General features: G+C 39.0%; 1 protein-coding gene across 2 annotated transcripts in view; it reads left to right on the top strand.

The window, feature by feature from the left end:
* LOC139749923 (uncharacterized) overlaps positions 1 to 25,587 on the top strand; it is a 41,079-nt gene extending 15,492 nt beyond the window's left edge. For both annotated transcript variants that reach the window (XM_071664340.1, XM_071664339.1), the window contains exons 4-9: positions 5,236 to 5,359; positions 10,470 to 10,618; positions 11,315 to 11,495; positions 16,965 to 17,174; positions 18,827 to 18,960; positions 22,056 to 25,587. In XM_071664340.1, the coding sequence (XP_071520441.1) occupies positions 5,236 to 5,359; positions 10,470 to 10,618; positions 11,315 to 11,495; positions 16,965 to 17,174; positions 18,827 to 18,960; positions 22,056 to 22,127 (870 nt within the window). In that variant the 3' untranslated portion in view covers positions 22,128 to 25,587. The remainder of the gene's footprint in view (positions 1 to 5,235; positions 5,360 to 10,469; positions 10,619 to 11,314; positions 11,496 to 16,964; positions 17,175 to 18,826; positions 18,961 to 22,055) is intronic.
* Positions 25,588 to 27,878: the final 2,291 nt, after the last annotated feature.

Genomic DNA, 27,878 nt, shown 5'->3' with positions numbered 1-27,878 from the left:
TCACTTCTATTATTTACAAATTTGGGCTGAATTGATTTCTAAACAGTGGGGGATGTCCATAGACATCTTGGGAAGTAAAGTTAGGGGTTGATGAGAGGACAAGAGCTAAGGAAGGAGTAGCAATACTCCTGAAGCAGGAGTTGTGGGAGTATGTGATAGAGTGTAAGAAAGTAAGTTCTAGATTGTTGTGGGTAAAACTGAAAGTGGATGTGTGCACCTGGTCATGAGAAGAAAGATCATGATAGGCAAATGTTTTGGGAGAAGCTGAGTGAGTGTATTAGCAGCTTTGATGCATGAAACCGGGTTATAGTGATTGGTGAGTTAAATACAAAGATGAGTAATGTGGCAGTTGTGGGTATAAATGGTGTACATGGGGTGTTATGTATTGTAAATGGAAATGATGAAGAGCTTGTGGATTTGTGTGCTGATGAAAAGACGTGATTGGGAATACCTGGTTTAAAAAGAGAGATATACATAAGTACATGTATGTAACTAGGTCAAAGGGCATTATAGGATTACGTGTTAATTTATAGGCGTGTAAAAGAGATACTTGTGGATGTTGATGTGGTGACAGGGGCAACTGGAGGGATGTCTGGTCACTATCTTTTGGAGGCAAAGCTGACTCACTTCTGCTTCCATGGTTCTATCTGCTGCTAAGTCCACTCTCAGATATATAAAACTCCACTTCCTACAGTTTTTCTCCATTCAAACTTGCATCCCAATTAACTTGTCCCTTATTCCTACTTAACCTAATAACCTTGCTTTTATTCACATTTACTTTCAACTTTCTCCTTTCACACACTTTTCCAAACTCAGTCACCAACCTCTGCAGTTTCTCACAGGAATCAGCCACAAGAGCTGTATCATCGATGAACAACTACAGACTCACTTCCCAGGCCCTCACATCCCCAACAAACTGCATACTCACCCCTCTCTCCAAAACTCTCGCATTTACCTCCCTAATCACTCCTTCCATAAACATATTAAACAACCCTGGGGACATCACACACCCCTGCTGCAAACCGACATTCACCGGCAACCAGTCACTCTCCTCTCTTCCTAATTGTACACATGCCGTACATCCTTGCTACAAACTTTTCACTGCTTTTATCAACTTACCTTCCACACCATATACTCTTAAGACCATCCACAAAGCATCTCTATCAACCCTTTCATATGCCTTCTCCAGGTCCATAAGTGCTACATAGAAATCCTGTTTTTCTAAGTATTTCTCACATACATTCTTTAAAGCAAACACCTGATCCACACATTCTCTATCACTTCTGAAATTACACTGCTTTTCCCCAATCTGATGCTCTGTACATGCCTTTACCCTCTCAATCAATACCCTCCCATATGATTTCCCAGGAATACTCAACAAACTTATGCCTATGGTTTGAACACTCACCTTTATCTCCTCGCTTTTGTACAGTGGCACTATGCATGCATTCTACCAATCTGTGGGCACTTCACCGTGGTCCATACATACATTGAATATCCTTACCAGCCAATCAACAACACAGTCACCCCCTTTTTTAATAAATTCCAATGCGGTACCATCCACACCCACAGCTTGCCAGATTTCATCTTCCGCAGAGCTTTCCCTATCTCTTCTCTCTTTATCAAATTGTCCTTCCTGACCCTCTGACTTCTCACACCACCCTGATCAAAACACCCTATATCTGCCACTCTATCATCAAACACATTCAACAAGCCCTCAAAATTTTCACTCCATCTCCTTACTTCGTCACTACCTGTTATTACCTCCCCACTTGCCCCATTCACCGATGTTCCCACTTTTTCTCTTCTTACGCACGTTATTTATCTCCTTCCAAAACATCTTTTTATTCTCCCTATCTTTTTATTCTCCCTATCTTTTTTATTCTCCCTTAAGTGTAATGATACTCTTTCACCCCAACTCTCATTTGCCCTCGTTTCCAACACCTGCACCTATCTTTTGTCTTCCTGCTGCTTTCTTTTATACATCTTCCAGTCATTTACATTACTTCCCTGCAAGTATCGTCCAAATGCCTCTCTTTTCTCTTTCACTAACAACTTTACTTCTTCATCCCACCACTCATTGCCATTTCTAATCTGCCCACCTCCTACCTTTCTCATGTCACATGCATCTTTTGCACAAGCCATCACTACTTCCCTAAATACATCCCATTCCTTACCCACTCCCCTCATGTCATTTGCTCTCACCTTTAGCCATTCTATGCTCAATCTGTCCTGGTACTTTCTCACAAAAGTTTTCTTTCCAAGCTTGCTTACTCTCACCACTCTCTTCTTTTTTGAAAACCTTTACAGATCTTCACCTCCACAAGATAGTGATCAGACATCCCTCCAGCTGCCCCTCTCAACTTATTAACATCCAAAAGTTTCTCTTTTATATGCCTATCAGTTAACACGTAAACCAATAATGGCCTTCGCCATCTCTTCTACTCACATACGTATACTTATGTATATCTCTTTTTAGACCAGGTATTCCCGGTCACCAGTCTTTATTCAGGACACAAATCTACAAGTTCTTCACCGTTTCCATTTACGACACTGAACACCCTGTGCACACAAATTATACCCTCAACTGCCCCACTGCTCATCGCATTTAAATCACCCATCACTGTAACCCGGTCTCGTGCATCAAAGCTGCTGACACAACTCACTCAGCTGCTCCCAAAACACTTGCCACTCATGATCTTTCTTCTCATGACCAGGTGCATAGGCACCATTAATCCCCCATCTCTCTCCATCCACTTTCAGTTTCATTCACATCAATCTAGAATTTACTTTCTTACACTCTATCACATACTCCCACAACTCCTGCTTCAGGAGTATTGCTATTCCTTCCTTATCTCTTGTCCTCTCACCAACCCCTGACTTTACAACCAAGACTTTCCCAAACCACTCTTTCCCTTTACCCTATAGCATGGGCTATAGATAGTGTTGTATGGAGGAGGGTGGATGTGTTGGAAATGAAATGTTTAAGGACGATGTGTGGTGTGAGATGGTTTAATCGAGTAAGTAATGAAAGGGTAAAACAGATATGTGGAAATAAAAAGAGCGTGGTTGAGAGAGCAGAAGAGGGTGTGTTGAAATGGTGTAGACATATGGAGAGAATGAGTGAAGAAAGATTGACAAAGAGGGTATATGTGTCTGAGGAGAGAACAAGGAGAAGCGGGGGACCAAGTTGGAGGTGGAAGGATGGATTGAAAAAGATTTTGAGCAGTCAGGGCCTGAGGAGGATGGATGTGTTGGAAATGAAATGTTTGAGGACAATATGTGATGTGAGGTGGTTTGATCAAGTAAGTAATGAAAGGGCAAGAGAGATCTTTCTTTTTCTTTCAAACTATTCGCCATTTCCCGCATTAGTGAGGTAGCGTTAAGAACAGAGAACTGGGCCTTTGAGGGAATATCCTCACCTGGCCCCCTTCTCTGTTCCTTCTTTCGGAAAATTGAAAAAAAAAAAATAATGGCAAGAGAGATGTGTGGTAATAAAAAGAGTGTGATTGAGAGAGCAGAAGAGGGTGTGTTGGAATGGTTTGAACATATGGAGAGAATGAGTGAAGAAAGGTTGACAAAGAGTATGTCAGAGGTGGAGGGAACAAGGAGAATCGGAGACCAAATTGTAGATGGAGGATGGGGTGAAAAGAAGAGACATGCAAAGAAAAGAGTGAATTAAAATGATGTGGTATACCAGGGTGGATGTGCTGTCAATGGACTGAACCAGGGCAAGTGAAATGTCTAGAATAAAGCATGGAAAGGTCTCTGGGGCCTGGATGTGGACAGTAAGTTGTGGTTTCGGTGCATTACACATGACAGCTAGAGACTGAGTGTGAATGAATGTGGCCTTTTTTGTCTGTTTTTTTGGCGCTACCTCACTGACACTGATAGTGGCAATGCTGTTTCCTGTGGGGCAGGTAGTGCCGGGAATGGATGAAACAAGCAAATATGAATATGCACCTGTGTATATATGTATATGAGTGTGTCTGTATATATGTGTATATATGAGTGGATGGGTCTTTCCTCGTTTGTTTCCTTGTGCTACTTCGATGGCGCAGGAAATGGCAATCAAATATAATAGATAGATAGGGAAAGAAGCAGATATCGAAACGGCTCACCTTTGAGTTTCCATTGGTGACACAATAATCAGGTGAAGCAGCAGCTTGCTGAGTATTGCATGGTCAAGCTGTTGGTATGGGCACACAAGGAGGTAGCTCTCAGAAGTAAATTTTTAACCAGACAATAGAAGAGTGAAAGTGAACCGACATTGCTGTGTAGGGCAAGGGGGGTCAAGTTTGGAAGTTAGCCCGTGACGGTTTATAAGTCAGATCACTTTTGACTCTGTCAAGTAAGAATGCAGAGAAAAAAATCCTTAATGAATTGATAAATTAACGCACAAAATGGGAAATACATGATAATGCAATATAACAACCTTAATTTTGGCCAGGTGGAATGCAAAGATGTGGTTACATGTCAAGAGCAATTCTTCCCCACCTAGATATAAGAGGGGAGAACATGGAAGACTTGCCTCCCTTTTTTTTTAATGAACTTGGTGTTGTGCACAGTGACAGTGTTAGTGGTGAATAACTTAAATATGTTTAGAAATAATACAATATACACGCTGAAAATTAGTTGGAGAATTTATAGCTGGTATGTTTAAGATGGTCCTTCCTTAAGATAAGAGGGGATGACATAGAGGTACTGTTTGTTTGTATTTTCTGAGCATGGTTTTGCACTCTACTCTTGACTTTTACACAGACACAGTTTTGGTGGTGAATAACATGAACATATGTAAAATTGATACACTAAATTTGCATCTAGATATTCATACTATTCCTTTACCCAGTTTTCTGTACCTTTTCTTCAAAAAACCTTTTCTCTGTGCTTTGGGTAGCAACTTTTGCTTGGCTTTATGACCTGCAGATAAATGAGCTCTATTTGGCCAAGGGTAGGGTGGATTACTGACTTTGGCTCATTGGTGGTCTCTCATTAGCTAAGGGCATCCCAGTTTGAACAAATATGATTCAATTGATGGTGAATTGACCAAAAGCAGCATTCAGAAGAAGCTATTATACCAATTCATAGAGGTTCATAGTGATGTTAATCTCAATAACCCCCAAGGATTGTCTCGTGTCCATTGGACACTGCCTTGGAGAGAGATTTTTTTTCAGATTTCAAGTTCTATTTTTCAGTAGTCTAATCAGAAAGGTTATTAATATTTTTTACTTTCAGACATTGGTTGGACGTTTGATTGGGCGGAAAGGTGCTTTTGTTAACAGAATTAAGGCTACAACAGAAGCCACTGTTATTGTTTATCCACACGAAAATGTAAGACTAAAGCTTTGTTCTGTTGAAGGTAAGTTTGCAGTAAGATTTTGATTTCTGGTTATTATTTTAGTGTCACTGATCACTGGGGAAGCTCTGTGAGAACCCATTTTAATTTCTGAATCCTTCCTGCCTTGTCCATTTTTTTGGAAAAAGCATTTCTTGAGTCTTGGCATTAAAATGCCTGAGGTATATATACAAATGGTGAGCAAGTGAGTGCAGTTGGCTAGTTTCTGCTCTCCATGTTATCACCACACTGTGATTCCGTAGAACTGAGTGGACTGCTAAATGATCAGTGGGTCTGGTTTTTTTTCTGGTGTTTGAAGACGATGAATCCCTGTGGATACACTCTTCTTAGACGATCATAGAGCTCTCCCTCTGATAAAGAAATAGCTTTACATTTTTCAGAAACCATGTTTTTCACAGTGCCATTAAAGAAGATTGAATACTTTTATTGATGTAGAAAAGGTTCCTGGTAGCTTTGAAAATTATCAAAACTGTAGAATGTCTCAAGATTATATGATATGAGAATGAAAAGATATTTATGTAGTAGAGGCCTTTTATGGATAGTGAAAAATGAGAGGATGGGGTTGTTAGGGAGGTGAAAGCAAGAGTTTTGGAAAGAGGGGCAAGTATGCAGTCTGTTGTGGATGAGAGAGCTTGGGAAGTGAGTCAGTTGTTGTTCGCTGATGATACAGCACTGTTGGCTGATTCGTGTGAGAAAATGCTAAAGCTGGTGACTGAGTTTGGTAAAGTGTGTGAAATTAGAAAGCTGAGAGTAAATGTGAATAAGAGCAAGGTTATTAGGGACAGTGTGGTTGAGGGATAAGTCAGTTGGGAGGTAAGTTTTAATGGAGAAAAACTGGAGGAAGTAAAATGTTTTAGATATCTGGGAGTGGATTTGGCAGCGGATGGAACCATTGAAGCAGAAGTGAATCATAGGGTGGGGGAGGGGGCGAAAAGTTCTGGTAGCGTTGAAGAATGTGTGGAAGTTGAGAATATTATCTCGGAAAGCAAAAATGGGTATGTTTGACGGAATAGTGGTTCCAACAATATTATATGGTTGCGAGGTTTGGGCTATAGATAGAGTTGTGCGGAGGAGGGTGGATGTGTTGAAAATGAGATGTTTGAGGACAATATGTGGTGTGAGGTGGTTTGATCTAGTAAGTAATAATAGGGTAAGAGAGTTTTTTTTTTTTTTTTTTTTTTTTTTTTTTTTTTTTTTTATACTTTGTCGCTGTCTCCCGCGTTTGCGAGGTAGCGCAAGGAAACAGACGAAAGATATGGCCCCCCCCCCCATACACATGTACATACACACGTCCACACACGCAAATATACATACCTACATAGCTTTCCATGGTTTACCCCAGACGCTTCACATGCCTTGATTCAATCCACTGACAGCACGTCAACCCCTGTATACCACATCGCTCCAATTCACTCTATTCCTTGCCCTCCTTTCACCCTCCTGCATGTTCAGGCCCCGATCACACAAAATCTTTTTCACTCCATCTTTCCACCTCCAATTTGGTCTCCCTCTTCTCCTCGTTCCCTCCACCTCCGACACATATATCCTCTTGGTCAATCTTTCCTCACTCATTCTCTCCATGTGCCCAAACCATTTCAAAACACCCTCTTCTGCTCTCTCAACCACGCTCTTTTTATTTCCACACATCTCTCTTACCCTTACGTTACTTACTCGATCAAACCACCTCACACCACACATTGTCCTCAAACATCTCATTTCCAGCACATCCATCCTCCTGCGCACAACTCTATCCATAGCCCACGCCTCGCAACCATACAACATTGTTGGAACCACTATTCCTTCAAACATACCCATTTTTGCTTTCCGAGATAATGTTCTCGACTTCCACACATTTTTCAAGGCTCCCAAAATTTTCGCCCCCTCCCCCACCCTATGATCCACTTCCGCTTCCATGGTTCCATCCGCTGACAGATCCACTCCCAGATATCTAAAACACTTCACTTCCTCCAGTTTTTCTCCATTCAAACTCACCTCCCAATTGACTTGACCCTCAACCCTACTGTACCTAATAACCTTGCTCTTATTCACATTTACTCTTAACTTTCTTCTTCCACACACTTTACCAAACTCAGTCACCAGCTTCTGCAGTTTCTCACATGAATCAGCCACCAGCGCTGTATCATCAGCGAACAACAACTGACTCACTTCCCAAGCTCTCTCATCCCCAACAGACTTCATACTTGCCCCTCTTTCCAGGACTCTTGCATTTACCTCCCTAACAACCCCATCCATAAACAAATTAAACAACCATGGAGACATCACACACCCCTGCCGCAAACCTACATTCACTGAGTTGTGTGATAATAAAAAGAGTGTGGTTGAGAGAGCAGAAGAGGGTGTTTTGAAATGGTTTGGCCACATGGAGAGAATGAGTGAGGAAAGATTGACCAAGAGGATATATGTGTCAGAGGTGGAGGGAATGAGAAGTGGGAGACCAAATTGGAGGTGGAAAGATGGAGTGAAAAAGATTTTGAGTGATCGGGGCCTGAACATGCAGGAGGGTGAAAGGCGTGCAAGGAATAGAGTGAATTGAAATGATGTGGTATACCGAGGTTGACGTGCTGTCAATGGATTGAACCAGGGCATGTGAAGCATCTGGGGTAAACCATGGAAAGTTCTGTGGGGCCTGGATGTGGAAAGGGAGCTGTGGTTTCAGTGATTATACCTGACAGCTAGAGACTGAATGTGAACAAATGTGGCCTTTATTGTCTTTTCCTAGCGCTACCTCACGCACATGCGGAGGGAGGGGGTTGCTATTTCATGTGTGGCGGGGTGGCGATGGGAATGAATGAAGGCAGAGAGTATGAATTATGTACATGTGTATATTTGTATATGTCTGTGTGTGTATATATATGTATACGTTGAGATGTATAGGTATGTATATTTGCGTGTGTGGACGTGTATGTATATACATGTGTATGTGGGTGGGTTGGGCCATTCTTTCGTCTGTTTCCTTGAGCTACCACGCTAATGTGGGAGACAGCAACAAAGCAAAATAATGATAATAAAATTAAAAAAATAATAGGTTTAGTAATACCAAATTGGAGGTGGAAAGATGGGGTGAAAAAGATTTTTGAGTGATAGGGGCCTGAACATGCAGGAGGGTGAAAGGTGTGCAAGGAATAGAGTGAATTGGAACGATGTGGTATACCAGGTTCGACATGCTGTCAATGGATTGAACCAGGGCATGTGGAGCGTCTGGGGTAAACCATGGTAAGGTTTGTGGGGCCTGGATGTGGAAAGGGAGCTGTGGTTTCGGTGCATTATACATGACAGCTAGAGACTGAGTATGAACGAATATGGCCTTTTTTGTCTTTTCCTAGCGCTACCTCGCGCACATGCGGGGGGAGGGGGTTGTCATTTCATGTGTGGCGAGGTGGCGACGGGTATGAATAAGGGCAGACAGTATGAATTATGTACATGTGTATATATGTATATGTCTGTGTGTGTATATACACATATACATGTGTATGTGGGTGGGTTGGGCCATTCTTTCATGTTTCCTTGCACTACCTCGCTAACACAGAGACAGCGACTAAGTATCATATAAAGATTGTGTAATATGTATAACTTCCTCTGGATGGGAATATGATTCTTGTCCAGTTTTTAAAAAGTATGTTAACAGAGAGAAAATTTTCTTGGGTCATGAGAATTCTTTTTAAGGTGATTATCAGTGATAAGATATAGATTTAGTAATTTGTGTAATTCCTCATGGATTGTTGCACACATTCTTACCCATTGTTACTTGCTGAAAACGAACAAATAAATTGACGACTTACTTTTGTGAGGAAAGTTTGCAACATGTATTGAGAGAAACAGAGGCACATGAATTTTAATGAAAAAAGTAGTTGATTTTCAATAACGTAACTCCTTTCAAGGCATGTGAACATTCAACTTTGAGGTAATGATCTACTGATAAGGCAGAGACTAAGACTAATCTCCACAGTGGTTCATGTAAACTTCTTTAGTGAGTGGATTAAACTGCTTGCAGCACTCTTGCTTGTTGTAAGAAACTCATGATAGTGAGGTTAGACTACTTGCTTCACTCTTGCTTGTGGCAACAAACTTCTGATAGTGAGTTGCTTGGGCTGCTTGCTTCGCTCTTGCTTGTGGCAACAAACTCCTGATGGTACGTTGGTTAGACTGTTTGCTTCGCTCTTTCTTGTGGCAACAAACTCCAAATAGTGAAATGGTTAGACTTCTTGCTTCACTCTTGCTTGTGGCAACAAAAACCTTTGTGGCTTGCAGTTAAAAGATCAGAATTCAAGACTATCGTGACTACAACATGGAAAGTCGCGTAATTAAAAATTATTTGATTCACCAGTCTTGACTACATGTCATATCCATCATTCATCCATCTGTATTTTTCTTAAATAATAAGAGTCTGTAGTACATTCACAATGAATTTTTCAGGCCACATATGACTCCCCTAGGGCAAGGAAGAATTCCATTAGTGTTGAGGTTTAGGTTAAAAGTTAATGTCATTATGTCACGAGAAAAAGAAATTGAGATTAGATTAATTTCAGGTTAACATGTTTGACCATGATCAGCCGTAGGATATAAAGTGTTTTGGGTTTATCTGTTTGCTCCTTTGTATATCTACTGATTTTTTTTTCCCGATAGTGTAACTGTTCTTCATTGCCATCTGTGATGCTTTACGATCATAGTAGCGTAAGAAGAACACATTTTATGAAACTGATCAGTCATCATTAATATTGTCCAAACTTCTTGTAAAATGTTAAGGCTGTGCCAGTCATCTTGACCATCTGTTTATTTATTTATTTCTCTCTATGCATCCATGTCAACAATCTTTTTCTTTTTCTTTTTAGTCTCTATTATGCAGTATTTTTTCCATATGCTTCAGGGTTGGCTTTCTAATGAGACCAGAAAGAAACTATATGGAGTTGGACAAAAAATGTTTAAAGATTAGGATAGTGACTGAAACCAGAGTTACTTCTTATTGAGTGGTAGTGTGTAAGCTGCCTGTTGAAGGATTTATATAAGGAAAAAGGAGAGAAATCCATTAGTGTGCTCATGTCTTTTATGCTATTTTTCAATGAAATATCATCTTGTGTGACTTTCATTTCCCTAGGTACGAAACAGCAAGTCATTGCAGCTCTGAACATGATCCGTGAACATTTCCCACAAAGCCGATATGCAGATTTGACACTTGCTCAGGTGTTTACACAGCAGTCATTGCTGACTCAGACTCGGCCTACTCTGAACACCCAGGCCATGCAGGTATAATATTTTAATGCATTTTTATTCATTGATAATGAAAGTGTTTTAGGAGAATGACTGAAGAATCCAGTAGGCTAATAATGCCAGTGGATTGTGTGATTTTGATTATTGTTTGCATCTCTGTTTTATTTTCACATTTAGGATTAGATGGTTCAAACAGCATCACTGTTTAAACAGCATCTTTTTTTATGTAAGGTTGACAAAATGGACTCGGTGACCAGGTTTATTAGCCTACACTGTATTTACAGACTTGTTGTTCACCCCTTCCTGCATTAATGAGTTAGCTCCAGAAACAGACGAAGAAAGGCTGCATTCATTCTCTTCCATTTTTTAGCTGTCATGCAGTGCACTGAAACCACACTCCCTATGCACAGCCAGGCTCCACAGACCTTTCTATGGTTTCCCTTGGCTGCCTCATATTCCCTGTTTCAGTTCATTGACAGCACATTACCCTTTGTATACCACATTGTTCCAGTTCACTCTTTTCCTGTGCACACCTTTCACCCTCCTGCATGTCCAGACCACGGTCACTCAAAACCTTTTTCTTTCCATCTTTCCATCTCCAGTTTGGTCTCCCACTTCTCTTTACCCCCTCCACATTTGATACCTGTATCATTTTTGTCAACTATATATGTAATATAGGTATGAGTTTGTGTTAATGACTTCATAATGAAACTGGTTTATTTCTGCTTGCAGATAGAGCTAACTGCTGGTGTTGTAGTGGAAGTTCGTGTGAGTGCAGTAGTTACTGCAGGGGAATTGTGGGTTCAGCAGCCTCTTCATCCCTCTTATTCTGCCCTCCACCGCCTCCAATCATGCATGAACCTTAACTATGGTGATGGATCCAACACTCCACCTCTTCCGAGTCCTATTCAAGGTGAGTGATATAAATTTTATTTATTTATTATAATTGACTGCCGTTTCCTGCGTTAGTGAGGTAGGTCCAGGAAACAAGTGAAAAACGGCACTCCCACCCACATACACACATATATACATAAATGCCCATACATGCACATATACATACATATACATATCACCATATATACATATACATACATGTGCATAGACATATACATATATGCACATGTACATATTCATGCTTGCCTTCATCCATTCCTGGCACTGCCCTGTCCCACAGGAAACAGCATCGCTACCCCATGCTTCAGCAAGGCAGTGTCAGGAAAAACAGAAAAAAATGGCCACATTTGGTCACACTCGGTCTCTATCTGCCATGTGTAATGCGCCAAAACCACAGCTCCCTATCCACATCCAGGCCCCACAGACCATTTCATGATTTACCTCAGACGTTTCACATGTCCTGGTTCAGTCCATTGACAAAATGTCGACCCACTTATACCACATCGTTCCAATTCACTCTATTCCTTGGAGGTGGAAGAATGGAGTGAAAAAGATTTTGAGTGATCAGGGCCTGAACATACAGGAGGGTGAGAGGCATGCAAGGAATAGAGTGAATTGGAATGATGTGGTGTACTGGGGTCAACGTTCTGTCAGTGGACTGAACCAGGGCATGGGAAGCGTTAGGGTAAAACATGGAAAGGTCTGTGGGGCCTGGATGTAGATAGGGAGCTGTAGTTTTGGTGCATTACACATGACAGCTAAAGACTGAATGTAAACAAATGTGGCCTTTTTTGTCTGTTTTCCTGGTGCTACCTTGCTAAAGCAGTGGGCAGCGATGCTGCTTCCAGTGGGACGGGCTAGCGACAGGAATGGATGAAGGATAGTAAGTATGAATATGGACTTGTGTATATATGTATATGTCTGTGCCCAGATATGTGCATATATGGGCACTTTTTTTCAATTTTCCAAAAGAAGGAACAGAGACGGGGGCCAGGTGAGGATATTCCCTCAAAGGCCCAGTCCTCTGTTCTTAACGCTACCTCGCTAACGCGGGAAATGGCGAATAGTATGAAAGAAAAGAATATATATATATATATATATATATATATATATATATATATATATATATATATTTTTTTTTTTTTTTTTATACTTTGTCGCTGTCTCCCGCGTTTGCGAGGTAGCGCAAGGAAACAGACGAAAGAAATGGCCCAACCCCCCCCCCCATACACATGTACATACACACGTCCACACACGCAAATATACATACCTACACAGCTTTCCATGGTTTACCCCAGACGCTTCACATGCCTTGCTTCAATCCACTGACAGCACGTCAACCCCTGTATACCACATGACTCCAATTCACTCTATTTCTTGCCCTCCTTTCACCCTCCTGCATGTTCAGGCCCCGATCACACAAAATCTTTTTCACTCCATCTTTCCACCTCCAATCCAATATATATATATATATATATATATATGTGTGTGTGTGTGTGTGTGTGTGTGTGTGTGTGTGTGTGTGTGTATATGAATGGATGGGCTATAGAGAGGGTTGTGCGGAGGAGGGTGGATGTGTTGGAAATGAGATGTTTGAGGACAATATGTGGTGTGAGGTGATTTGATCGAGTAGGTAATGAAAGGGTAAGAGAGATGTGTGGTAATAAAAAGAGTGTGGTTGAGAGAGCAGAAGAGGGTGTATTGAAATGGTTTGGTCACATGGAGAGAATGAATGAGGAAAGATTGACAAAGAGGATATATGTGTCAGAGGTGGAGGGAACGAAGAAAAGTGGGAGACCAAGTTGGAGGTGGAAGGATGGAGTGAAAAAGATTTTGAGCGTTGGGGCCTGAACATGCAGGAGGGTGAAAGGCATGCAAGGAATAGAGTGAATTGGAACGATGTGGTATATTGGGGTCGACGTGCTGTCAATGGATTGAACCAGGGCATGTGAAGCACCTGGGATAAACCATGGTAAGTTCTGTGGGGCCTGGATGTGGAAAGGGAGCTATGGTTTTGGTGCATTATACATGACAGCTAGAGACTGAGTGTAAGTGAATGTGGCCTTTGTTGTCTTTTCCTAGCGCTACCTCGCGGGTATGCGTGGAGAGGGGGGTGTCATTTCATGTGTGGTGGGATGGCGACGGGAATGAATAAAGGCAGCAAGTATGAATTATGTACATGTGTATATATGTATATGTCTGTGTATGTATATATATGTATACGTTGAAATGTATAGGTATATGTGCATGTGTGGACGTGTATGTATATACATGTGTATGTGGGTGGGTTGGGCCATTCTTTTGTCTGTTTCCTTGCGCTACTCCGCTAATGCAGGAGGCAGCGACAAAGTATACTAGATAAATAAGATGAATGAATGGATGAGTCATTCTTTGTCTGTTTTCTGGCGCTTCCTTGCTGACACAAGAAACTGCGATTATGTATAATTAATAAAGTGATAAATACTTTTTCATCTGCACACACCTACACAGTAGTGAATTTTGACCATAAAAAGGGGCATTGTTAGAGGTATGTTCCTTACAGAATAGTGAAATCACATATATAGTGATCCCATAGAAAGTGAGGTATGGGTTTGGTTTGAATTTTCAACTGATTATGTGCCCTAAATCTTAAGGGCAGATGTATAAAAGAAAGAGGCAGGAGGTCAAGAGAAGGGTGCAAGAGGTGAGAAAGAGGGCAAATGAGAGTTGGGGTGAGAGAGTATCATTAAATTTTAGGGAGAATTTAAGTGAAGGGGGCTAATGGGGAGGTAATAACAAGTAGTGGTGGTGTGAGAAGATGGAGTGAGAATTTTGAAGGTTTGTTGAATGTGTTTGATGATAGGGTGGATGATATAAGGTGTTTTGGTCGAGGTGGTGTGCAAAGTGAGAGGGCTAGGGAGATTGATTTGGTAAACAGAGAAGAGGTAGTAAAAGCTTTGCGGAAGATGAAAGCTGGCAAGGCAGCGGGTTTGGATGGTATTGCAGTGGAATTTATTAAAAAAGGGAGTGACTGTACTGTTGACTGGTTGGTAAGGTTATTTAATGTATGTATGACTCATGGTGAGGTGCCTTAGGATTGGCAGAATGCTTGCATAGTGCCATTGTACAAAGGCAAAGGGGATAAAAGTGAGTGCTTAAATTACAGAGGTATAAGTTTGTTGAGTATTCCTGGGAAATTATATGGGAGGGTATTGATTGAGAGGGTGAAGGCAAGTACAGAGCATCAGATTGGGGAAGAGCAGTGTGGTTTCAGAAGTGGTAGAGGATGTGTGGATCAGGTGTTTGCTTTTGAAGAATATATGTGAGAAATACTTAGAAAAGCAGATAGATTTGTATGTAGCATGTATGGATCTGGAGAAGGCATATGATAGAGTTGATAGAGGTGCTCTTTGGAAGGTATTAATAATGTATGGTGTGAGAGGCAAGTTGTTAGAAGCAGTGAAAAGTTTTTATCGAGGATGTAAGGCATGTGTACGAGTAGGAAGAGAGGAAAGTGATTGGTTCTCAGTGAACGTTGGTTTGCGGCAGGGGTGCATGATGTCTCCATGGTTGTTTAATTTGCTTATGGATGGGGTTGTTAGGGAGGTGAGTGCAAGAGTTTTGGAAAGAGGGGCAAGTATGCAGTCTATTGTGGATGAGAGAGCTTGGGAAGTGAGTCAGTTGTTGTTCGCTGATGATACAGCGCTAGTGGTTGATTTGGATGAGAAACTGCAGAAGCTGGTGACTGAGTTTGGTAAAGTGTATGAAAGAAGAAACCTGAGAGTAAATGTGAATAAGAGCAAGGTTATTAGGTACCGTAGGGTTGAGGGACAAGTCAATTGGGAGCTCCCAGTAAGTTTGAATGGAGAAGAACTGGAGGAGGTGAAGTGTTTTAGATTTCTGGGAGTGGATTTGGCAGTGGATGGAACCATGGAAGCGGAAGTGAATCATAGGGTGGGGGAGGGGGTGAAAGGTTTGGTAGCATTGAAAAATGTATGGGAGCCGAGAACGTTATCTTGGAAAGCAAAAATGGGTATGTTTGAAGAAATAGTGGTTCCACCATTGTTATATGGTTGCGAGGCGTGGGCTATAGATAGAGTTGTGCGGAGGAGGGTGGATGTGCTGGAAATAAGATGTTTGAGGACAATATGTGGTGTGAGTTGGTTTGATCTAGTAAATAATAATAGGGTAAGAGAGATGTGTGGTAATAAAAAGAGTGTGGTTGAGAGAGCAGAAGAGGGTGTTTTGAAATGGTTTGGTCACATGGAGAGAATGAGTGAGAAAAGATTGACCAAGAGGATATATGTGTCAGAGGTGGAGGGAACGAGGAGAAGTGGGAGACCAAATTGGAGGTGGAAAGATGGAGTGAAAAAGATTTTGAGTGATCGGGGCCTTAACATGCAGGAGGGTGAAAGGCATGCAAGGAATAGAGTGAACTGGAATAATGTGGTATACCAGGGTTGACGTGTGGTTAATGGATTGAACCAGGGCATGTGAAGTGTCTGGGGTAAACCATGGGAAGTTTTGTGGGGCCTGGATGTGGAAAGGGAGCTGTGGTCTCGGTGCATTATACATGACAGCTAGAGACTGAATGTGAACAAATGTGGCCTTTGTTGTCTTTTCCTAGTGCTACCTCACGCACATGCGGGGGGAGGGGGTTGTCATTTCATGTGTCGCAGGGTGGCGACGGGAATGAATAAGGGCAGACAGTATGAATTATGTACATGTGTATATATGTATATGTCTGTGTGTATATATATGTATATATTGAGATGTATATGTATGTATATGTGCATGTGTGGACATGTATGTATATACATGTGTATGTGGGTGGGTTGGGCCATTCTTTCGTCTGTTTTCTTGTGCTACCTCGCTAACGCGGGAGACAGCGACAAAGTATTTTAAAAAAAAAAACGTTGAAATGTATAGGTATGTATACGTGCATGTGTGGACGTGTATGCATATACATGTGTATGTGGGTGGGTTTGGCCATTCTTTCATCTGTTTCCTTGTGCTACCTCGCTAACGCAGGAGACAGCGACAAAGTATAATAAAAAAAACTGTTGAAATGTATAGGTATGTATATGTGCGTGTGTGGACGTGTATGTATATGCATGTGTATGTGGGTGGGTTGGGCCATTCTTTCATCTGTTTCCTTTTGCTACCCCGCTAATGCGGGAGACAGCGACAAAGTATAATAGATGAATAAAATAAGTGAATGGATGAGTCATTCTTTGTCTGTTTTCTGGTGCTTCCTTGCTGACGCAGGAACAATGATTATGTATAATTAATAAAGTAATGAATACTTTTTCATCTGCACACACCTACACAGTAGTAAGTTTTGACCACAAAAGGGGGCAATGTTAGAAGTATGTTCCCTACAGAATAGTGAAATCACATATAGTGATCCCATAGAAAGTGAGGGATGGGCTTGGTTTGAATTTTCAACTGATTATGTTCCCTAAATTTTAACATTCTATCGCTGAATTATGGATTGTTTCCTTGACAGATGGGATTGTATGTGTGGCACAAATAAAAAAACATTGGCTGAGATGTCAATTACAAAGTACAGAGGATGATGTCTCCTCAGTTGTATTGCTTGATGTAGGAGGAACAGTCTCTGTTGCCACATCTTTGCTCAGACAGATTCGTTATGATTACATGACGCTGCCTTTTCAAGCAACTCAGTGTTTTCTGCATGGGGTACAACCAGCTAAAGGTATGTGGTAATCAGCCTTGAGATGTTTGGTGAAGACTTTGTAAGTTGGAAAGACATTTAAAATTTAGTGAGGTAGATGGAATGTATTGTATTTTAGAGGATTGAAAGGGTTTGTTGAAATTGATTTGGTAAATCTATCCTGAGTAGCTATCTGACTTTCCAAGAGCTGATTGAAAGCCTTTGGCTACTCATATGGGTTAGCAAAGAATAACATTTTGCTCTTTCAGCTATCATAGTAATATGTTTTTGACCTCTGGTAAGCGTTTCAATTTGGGCCTGGTTAGATTAACACTTCGTTATTGTTAGGGATGTTTATGTCCTAATATTTTGATATTTGTTTCCCTGATTAAGCTTAAACTGGGTACATGCTGGCCAAATGATCAGTACCATTTGAAGGAAATGGAAATTCAAGGATGAAAGAGTAATTGAGGATGTAGATCCATGTGAAAAAGCATGTGATAGGTAATTCAGTTGGATGGATGAGGAACAGATTGGAGGAAGGAGTAATAAGTGGGTTTTGTGTCCAGCATACAAATGACATTAGCAAAAGAGCACTTGGATTGTGTGCATCAGTAGGCATGATTGCTGTGCAGAGGTACTTCAAACGAAAAGGATTCATAAATACACTGGGACAGGCACAGGGAATAAAGGGTTGACACAAGCATGACTGATTAGTTTCTGGTTAGAAGGAATGTGATTGGTAGTGTGCCGGATTTGCAGTCTAGAAGAATGTTTTGTCAAATGATGTATCTTAGTTATCTGTAAGTTAGCCTTATATTTTGCATGCTATGGAACTAGAAACATAAGTGAAAAAGAAGGTAAGAGCCGAAGAGTTGAAATATGAAAGTGTGAAGTTTGATTTTGGAGTGAAAATAGATAGAATGTAAAAGATGATCCGAGGCAGTATAAGGTGAGTTTGAGGTGATGTGAAGGCAATTTAAGACAGCTTTATTTGAGGCTGCCATGAAAGTATGTAGCATTGAATTTATAGATTTTGGAAAGAGAGGTACAGTGTTGTGGAATAAAGACCTACAAAAAATTGGTGAGGAGAGAAAGTGAGCTTATTAGAGGTTGAATATGCCAGTAAAGAGCTACAAATGGAGAACAAAGAGTGTAGAACCAAAGTCCTGAATAGAGCACTTAAGAAATGATAAATTTGAATAAAAGGGAAGTATATAAGGGTCTGTGGAAAAGAATAAGTGAAAAGTTGACATTGTAAGCACTAATACTTCAGTAAATGCTCCATTATTCTAATCTAATAAAATTTTCATCACTTTTTTAATGTTTTATTTTGGGTAAGATAGAGTAGGCAGTTATGTAAGACATCACAAGATTTCATTATATATGTTTCCTTCATGATTAACTGTAAATGTAGAATGTAAAATGATTGGTATTTATGTAAGTTCTCATTTTTGCATTTGATATGACGATATGGCATGTCTCTCAAGGAAATTGTGAAGCTGTAACTTCAACAAAACCTGTGGTGCTTTTATTCATATTATCTGAAAAGAGAACAGTTTCATGTAAGCCAGTATTGATTTGTACCTATATTTGTCTCAGATAAGTTGTAACATTATATTTGGCATGCTGTTTTGAGTATCTTAAGGTCAGTATGTGCACTAGTATTGACACAAATTTTTTCCATGATGTAGGTGATGTTTGGGATGATGCATCTACAGCAGTGATGGAGGAGTTTGTTAGTGACACCATTCTCTTTGCTACTGTGGTTTCTTACACTGAAGATGGTGTCCCACTAGTCAATATTTACCGACGTGATCAAGATGAAGTGAGTGTTATAAACTTTTTCTGATTTTAAGAAATATAATCTTTTAGACTTTAGTTGATTTTCTGCTGATTGTAAATTGTAATAAGAATTCACATATCAAACTACCACCATTTTTGTCGGAATTCTTATATCTGTCATCAATTCCATACCCAGTTCTTTGAGATGGATGAGGTACTGATAGCCTCTCAAATCACTTGTACATACCATTCTTTGCATTGCTCTAGACTTAATTAACTTGGATGACATTATAAATCTAAACAATATAGATATAGTTAGGAAAATGGTTTGTAAGGCATCCAAAGTAGTAAGGGAATGTATGCATTATTTTTTTTACTAATTCCCATCATTATTACTTTGATTTTCTATCTGTCTATCTATATCTGTCATCTGTTCCCTCCAAGAACTCTCATCAAGGAGGTGGCCACAGCAAAAGAGTTTCCACTTATCCCAGTCCTTAAATTCCACCCTTGCATACACCACTCCACACATTCTTGCACCACATCGCTCACTCTAGTACTCTTCCATTCTATTTACCCATTTCACAGTTGGTCTTCCTCTGACATCAAACCCTTTAATCATACCATCATACACTATCCTTGTAAACTTCTTGTCTTGCATTTTTTCCACATGCTCAAACCACTGCTAAGTATTACATATCACCTGCTATACCATTCCACAATTCATTCCCTTTGTATTCCCTGCCTTACCAAACCTCTCATGCACCCCTCATTTCTTTCTGTGTTCCATTTAGTCATGCCACATGCTCCTCTCACATATCTCATTTCCACAGCCTGGATTTTTGACCTCTTACTTCATGTCCATGTTTCAGCTGCATAGGTCAGGGTTAGGAAGACTATTTTGTCCCTTAACTTTTCTTTTCTTCCATACTTATGCCTCTACCCTTCATTATTCTGTTAGGGACCCAATGGCTATTCTACCCAATACTGCTGTTTCCCTTACCTCTCCTTCCATATCACCATACTTAGCAAAGATAGCTCCCAGATACGTAAATTCTGTAACCTCTTCCAGTCTTTCTCCCCCATATCTACAACACAGTTTAGTACACTTTCTCCTCTCAGTTTATAGGGATTTGCAAAATCTCTCCTTTAACTGTTTCCTATCAAATAGCACTACTTTAATTTTACTTGCACTTACTTTCAGTTGCCTATGCTTACACCTCATTCAATACACTTACAATCTTCTGTAACTTCTCATCAGTCTCTGTAAATCACATAGTATCATCCACAAACAGGCTTGTCACTTGCCTTCATACCTCACACCACACTCCATCTTTGCACCCCTTTCCCAAGTTTTGCTTTCATTCTCTTATCACTCCATCCATATATGTTAAAAAGCCATGGTGATATCATACAGCTCTGCCTCACACCCACATGTATACCGAAATTTTTGCTTAACTCTCCATCCATACATGCATTTTCTACTGTATATAAGGCTACACCCCATATATCCTTAACACATCCCGTAAAGCATTCAACTCAACTCTGTCGTATGCTTTCTCCAGTTCCATAAAAGCTGCATATAGCTTCTAAACTTATGCTAGAATGCTGGACACATTTCTACAGTTATTCTTGCTGTAAGAATCTGATCCATGCTTCCCCTACCTTTCCTAAAACCCCATTGCTCCTCATTTATCCTACATTCAGTCTTTTCCATCACTGTCAATCATCGCTCTTGCATAGATTTTTCTTGGTATTCTTAATAGACTTATTTCTCCACAGTTGCCATATACATCCTTAGCATCATTCCCTTTGAATGAAGGAACAGTCTTCAGGCACAACCATGCCTATTTTATTTTCTTGTATTGTCATTTTTAAATCATGTTTTTCATCCAGCTAGTTTTTTTTTGAAGAGAAGCTTACAGTGATACTGGTTGGATATGGATTAACTACTGCAGTCATTGCTATAGGTTTCTGCACTGTTTTGCAGTGTTAGGCAAAGTCCCATTGGAGAAGATTCCAGTATTGTTGTGAAAGTGAGCAACTAAAGCCTATTATAATTACAAATACCTTTTTGCTTTCAGGTTAGGGTTAGCTAAGCTGTGTTAGGCAAAAATTTTAATCCCTCTATTACAGGGATATATTCCTTTGGGGATCTCTCCTTTGGGGTCTATTTCCTATTTCTTAATCACAATAACAGGGAAAATCCTGAGATGGCAACTTGCAGTATCACCATTAATAGGGGTTTCGCAAGGATTTTCAGAAAACATTTGGAGGAGAAGGTTTTACGTAGTTTACTGACCTTCATATAATCAGGAGATGGCACCAGGGTCCAGTAGGTGCTATCTGAAACTTCAAACATAAACAAAGATTCGGTCAGCTGATGGCTGCCAGCCACTGACTGATTCATATATCTTTTGTTTCTTTTTACTCTGTTCTCACATTATTTAGTTACTTTATGAAGGTTATGGTATGAGGATGCCATACATAAATGTGTGCTATATATCAAAGTGTATGATTAATGATACCATATGATTTTTTTATGGATGATTATGTATTGGCAACATTAGGTTGCTGAACATCCTATTAAATTTAATGTTTTTATATTTTTTTCTTGCATACTTTACTGTTCATTCATCATCATCAGCATGTGTTATGTATTATAATGTGTAGATATGTATGATATCATGCAGTTTTTATTTAATGATCATGAATTTGTAGTGCTATGCTGCTTAGCATCTTGTGAAATTTGGCTATTTAATTTTTTCATGCCACTTACTATTTTGTTCGTTAATATGATAGTAAGGAGTAAGAAATCTGTTACACATGAGGAAGTTTATCCCTTCCTGCAGGCATAATCCATGAGTGCTTTATTTTAATTTTTCTCCTTCCACCCCTTTCACCACCATCATCAGATGTTTTTAAGAAATATAAATGATTGATATGGAAACTATATGAATTTGCCTTCATAAGAAAATTATTATTATGTATATTTTAAGTGGAAAATTGATACTTTGGGAATGCAGATGGTTTTTCATCAAATCGCCAAAGGAATAAGCTGTAGTATAGCATAGTTAATGTTCAGTTGATAAGACTGCTGTAGTCTCATAAATCTGTAAATCAAATTTTACTTTTCAGTATGTACACCTGAATGAAAAGCTGGTACGTCTGGGGCATGCACGGTGGTTGTCTCCACAGCCTGCTAGTTGAAACAGTGATGAAACACATGCCTCTGCAAACTAATATTTATTAGCAACGGTATCAGTGACTTACAGAGTTTTATCTGTGAAAATACTAGTGATGAGGATTTCTACATCAAAACCTTTTGATATTGTATATAAGGGGTCTTGAAACTGTGATTTAGGCTGAAAGTTATTTGTAAGATTTCTTGGGTTCTTATATTTACTTATGAGATGAGTTTTGCTAGCATATAGTATGGATGATAAAGTTGTGAACATAACTTTTCACTTATTACTGCCTTATTTAGAGTAAGGGAAGTCCATCAGGAAGCTCACGAGCAAGTATGTTTTGGTTCAGCACATGATCTCATAAATAGAGTGTCAAAGACATTGACCATGGGTATGTTTTACTGGCTATATGCTTGCTTATTTTATTTGAAGGCAGCCGCTGTAAAGATGGCAACTTTTTAAGATATGAAGACCTGATGTATTTCTCTGGAGAAATTTGGGTCTCACTTGAGTCATAGAAAACCTGGCTGTGATGGTGTGTTTGGTTATGGATGTTTGCAACTCCTGAATAAATGTTCTTGTTGTTTGTTTCCCATAACAAAAGCATGCAGTATGATATGTTTTGTGAATTTGTATACTTTTCTTTTCCTTTTTAGATTATTATTGTCAACATTATTTATTATTTGATCATTATCACAACTGAGGTTAAGGATGGATTTATTTTTGTGGAAGATGAACTTCAACCTTTTGAATTAGTGTTTAGATTTTCAGTTATTGTTTCTCCATGAACTATCTAGGATGCTGTTATTTTGGCATTCATTTTTGAATACGAATTGGTTTTACATATTTACATGAGGTAAGAGGTGCAGTGCGAAATTTTCACATTTATTATGCTTTTACTTTTAAAGCATTAATAGTTTTATGTAAGAGGCATAGGTACTATGTAATTGTTATAGACAGTAGTGACCGCAGTATGGTTTGTTCATGTAAAATGCTTTGTACAGTTGTTTAATGTCATGGGGAGATGGATAATGAGCTGTGCTTACTGACCTGGGTAGCCGAGTCAAGCAGACCTTGTCATGCTGGAGATGACACTATTTCATTGGATTGCTGCATAAATCTCTCTTTTTTCCCAAATTGGGTATTGGATGGGTTAGTAATGGCTATCAAATATAGATCCTTTAACCTAGGTTGCTGACTTTTCTCTTTGTCTGCCCACATGTAGGTTATAAGATTTCATTCCACAAACATACAATCTTTCCATCTCATACATAGCTTGAAAATATGTTGCTGACATAATGTGTTGCATAACTATAATTTCATGTGATGAGTGCTGTGCACTAGCTTGTCTTTTGGCAGAATCTCAGTATAAGCACTCTCAAATAAGTGTTCTGCCTCTGAGAATGGCCAGTGTATCTTCAGTACACAGAGTGATGTATGCTTCATCTAAACCAGCGTAGACCATTAAATTCAAATTGACATGCAGTGAAAATCTTTGAAACAATTATTAAGAAATGCATGTTGGAACACATGAATAACAATAACTATACCAACAAAAACCTGCATGGAGCTTCAAGACATAGGAATACACAGACTCATTTAACTTACTGTAAAAGCACATCTTGAAATGCTTGTATAAGGAATGAGTATGGATACTGTTTTCATGATTTTACTGAAACATTTAAGATATTGTTAGAAAATTAGCAAAAGAAAACATAAGTGCATGCGCAATATGGTTTTAGATGTTTCTAACAAACAGAAAATTCATTGCAGTGGCAAAAGTCTGTGGATGATGATGATGTATTGTCAGGTGCCACAAGGAACAGTATTAGCTTCATTCCTGTTTATAATAGCAGATGCAGACAAGGAGGTAACAGACAGTATATGTAGATGCTTTGAAGATGACATCAGAATAAGTAAAATGATAATCAGAAGAAAAGAAAATATAAAAAGGTTTCAATATGATGCACTAATAGTCAGAATAGACTTGATAGAATTCATTAAAGAAAAATGTGAGCAGCTAAGTCATGGATTGGTCACCATTGAAAAATATGAGCAGTTAAGTCATGAAATGATCAACAGTGAAAAATGTGAGCAACTAAAACATGGATTAGTCACCAATATAAAATGTGAAGGGGAGGGGCTAATTCATAGATTGGTCAACAGTATAATGGTGACATTTTATGAGGGCTTATGCAGGAAAGGAAACTGAAAAATGTCAGTGATACTGGGTTATCATAAGAGAGAGGCTGTAATTTGAAAACCACATTGATGAAATTGTGTTATTAAATCAGGTAATTATTAGTGTGACAATGAGAATTTTACTTCAGTGGATTGGAAGGTGTTAACAAAAATGCTTTCTGTATTAATAAGTAGTTAAATTGAACGCTGTTTAATTTTATGGTCACCTGCTAAGCAAGCTTATAGTATGAAGCTGGAGAGATTTCACAAGCACTGTAGTAAAACTTTGGGAATGGAACATATGAACTATAATGAAAGATCAAAAGACTTTGAACAGTGTTGTTTAGAATGAAGAAAAAGATATATGGTAAATTATGTGTGGCATCAGACATAAGGAATTAAGGAAAACATCCTAATGTAACCTAGAATGAAGAATGATAGTTCATATGTGGCAACAGACAGAAGGAATTAAGAACATTCTGAGGTTAAACATTTTACAAAACTGAAAGAAGCAAAATAGTTGAATTTGGAAGAATTCCTTGAAATGTGTCTAAAGGCACCTGCCAGAACTTATTTAGGAGTTGAACAGGAAAACTCACAAGACCCTAACGTTTAACCCGCTGAGATGAAAACTGTAAAAAGAAGGAGCAAGGAAAGCTTGTAAGAGATAGATCATGATATGTCTTCAAGCTATTCCAGATGAACCCATTATAAACAACAATACAGTGTTTGTGACAGTAGAAAAAAAAAGTTTTGCAAAATATGCCAGATATGCTTTCAGCAGTGTGCATTAAACGTGCCACAAACAAAATCTCATGGTAGATACTCAGAGGTAGATATTCCTTCCATCTCCATGTTCAGTCTTCTTGGAGTCATATTTAGCAGATGACAAATAAGGCTGCTAGTCTTGGGTGGTTTTCAGTGTTAATGATATCCTGCTACTAATACTATAGTAGTACTTTTCCAGGACTGAAGGGATTTCTATCCCCTTGAGAAATTATTATACTGACCTTCAGTCGTCCAAGCCACAGGGACTAGTAAAGAAATCCTAATTATGTTTGTTAATTTGAATGAAAAGCTTTTGGTATATTTGGTTGTGATGATCTAAATTTTAAGAAAAATGTATGTAAAATTTGTAGTCACTTATTTATTCTACTGTGTACATTTAGGTCGAATGATATACAGTAAACCTGGTTTTTCAGATGTAATTTTTAACCTATGTTTATGTTCAAATGGTATCTGTGTGGATGGTGTAATATTGGAGGTATTGATCTAGAACTACAATAAATTTTTTAACTATGTTGAATGGTATTGCTGTGGTTATAAAACCTATCATTATTATAGATTCCCAAATGGAAGTGTAGTGTGATAAATAGAACATCTTGGAAATTATTTTATGGTGTAGTCAAATTTTCCAGAAATGATGCGTACCAAGCCAGAAACATTGAACTTCAGCTATTTTGTTTGCTCTGTTGACAAACAATGCAGCTTATCGAAAGGTAGTGTTCACCATTCATCCATTATCTCTCCTGCATAGACAATTACGTGTGCAATGAATTTAATTAAATTGAACATATTTTGTGGTTATTCATACTTTAAGGAGGTAAGTTATTGCCTGATCAATTTACTCCAGTCATTTGAGGGTCGTTCGCATCATGGGGCAGTTGGTTAAGTCAGTGTGATGAGTAAAACGTGATTTTGAGATATAGTAGACCGTGATCATTGTATGAGATTTGTAAATGAAAAACTTCTCATGTCTTTCTTGATTGCCTTGTCTAATGAAAGTAACTCGTAATTAATGACAATTTTGTTGTTTAGGAAAATGTTTGGAAGAGGAAGAGCGAAAGCAGATGGTTTTCCAGTCACTTGTCCTTTGGCATCAAACTTAAGAAATTAAATTACCACTTAACATATATTCAGTAAGGCCACCCTGAGTTTGCTTGGACCATTTAAAGTCAGTTAGAAGACAGAAATGTCACTCAAAGCATACACATAATGTTAGAGATACTAAAGTACTTATGAAATATGTTCCTCTTAATGGCCAACTTGTGTACTAAAGGCCCTCTCAGGAAGCTGAATAGGAAATAGTAGTTAAGATGGTAAAGTGACAGGTTTGTAATTCCTTTACCAACACTGTTCAATAGTTTTGCATGTATATTTACTCCAGAATTTGTAGGATCTGACAGCTTTACTATCACTCTCTATCTATCTGTCTGTCTATATCTCTGATGCCTGTACTAGTTGGAATTCTATCAAAGGGGTGGCCATGGCAGTAGGGTCACCATAACAATTGAACTCCAGTGCCACTTCTTAGCCTTTATTGCCTCACCCTTAACAAGCCACTGGCAGAGGGCAACTCTTGTGCAATGTTTACTGAAGCTTCTACCTAATGTTCTTGCTGAGTACTTTGTATCTAATGCTTCTACCAACTACTACTATCTAATGCTCCATGTATAGTCCATGCTTGCTGGCATGTATCAAATCCATATACTAAAGAGATAAATCTGAGCTTCAACTGCAGATCAAAAGAGAAATTCTTTCCCTTGTTGGTTCCTCAGAGTGCTACTTTGAATTTCAACTAATATTGTTCAGTTATATTTTATGTAAAAGAAAATTGAATGTACCCTTATGTACATAAATCTTCCTTTCTTCCTCATCTTGCTGTACAACTTACATAAACCTTTCAGTTTGTTACATAGTGTGAAAAAAGTCTATTATTCAGAGTGTTTTTTTTTTTCTTGACTAGGAAACTCAAGTGAAGGGATTACCCCAGAGTACATATTGTCTACTCTTATGGCCTTCATGAAATTAACATTATTTATGGCAGTGGATGCCTGAAGGAAAAGATATCTCCATAGCTGCACCATAGGTTAAGCTTAGCTTTCAGTCTTCCAATCATTACCTTTTGTTTCAGGAGACCATTTTCATTTATTCTTACAACTTAAAAGAAGTTTAAACAGCCTTAGAGTAGACTTGCTTGGCCATGTTTGGAATGAGTTACCCTGGCAAGTGAAAACTATCTTATCAGGATCAAAGTAGATTTCCTCTAGAAAATGAAAAGAAAAATCAAGGATTTTTTCCTAAAGAGGAAATAGATGCTTCCCTTGATGCTGTTGAGGTATAGAGCAAGAACCTTTTGTCTTTTTATAAAGCTCTCTGAGTACCCGAGAAAGCACTTGCTTGGTGGGTGAAATAGACTTTATCCCCAGGAATGCATTGTATTCATGGGAATTCACCCCTTTAGCTATTAAGAAACATGAATGTGGTAGCTACTGGTACGCAAGATGAATCATACAGCAACCCACTCAAATGTACGACAGCTTGGTGTGTAGGTGGGGTAGCACCAAATCCCTAGTTTACTTCCATTCAGTTTTTCTGTACATGCTAGTGATGTGTGGACCTGCTAACTGTTACTTGATTTTGGTTTGTGGTGTTTTCACTTATATGTTTTGCCTTCATAGGTGTTGGATAGTTGTCATATTCCATTATGTTGTATCTTGAGAACTAATGTACATTGAGACAACACTGAGGTTAGTTGTTACAGTACTGTGAAAACTGTATTCTGTTTTTTATTTTTTTCTTGTACTGACAT

The sequence above is a fragment of the Panulirus ornatus genome, chromosome 8 (genome assembly GCF_036320965.1).
Source record: "Panulirus ornatus isolate Po-2019 chromosome 8, ASM3632096v1, whole genome shotgun sequence".
Lineage (NCBI taxonomy): Eukaryota > Metazoa > Arthropoda > Malacostraca > Decapoda > Palinuridae > Panulirus > Panulirus ornatus.
Note: the sequence above shows the minus strand (reverse complement) of the source record. Positions and strands in the feature narration are given on the sequence as shown.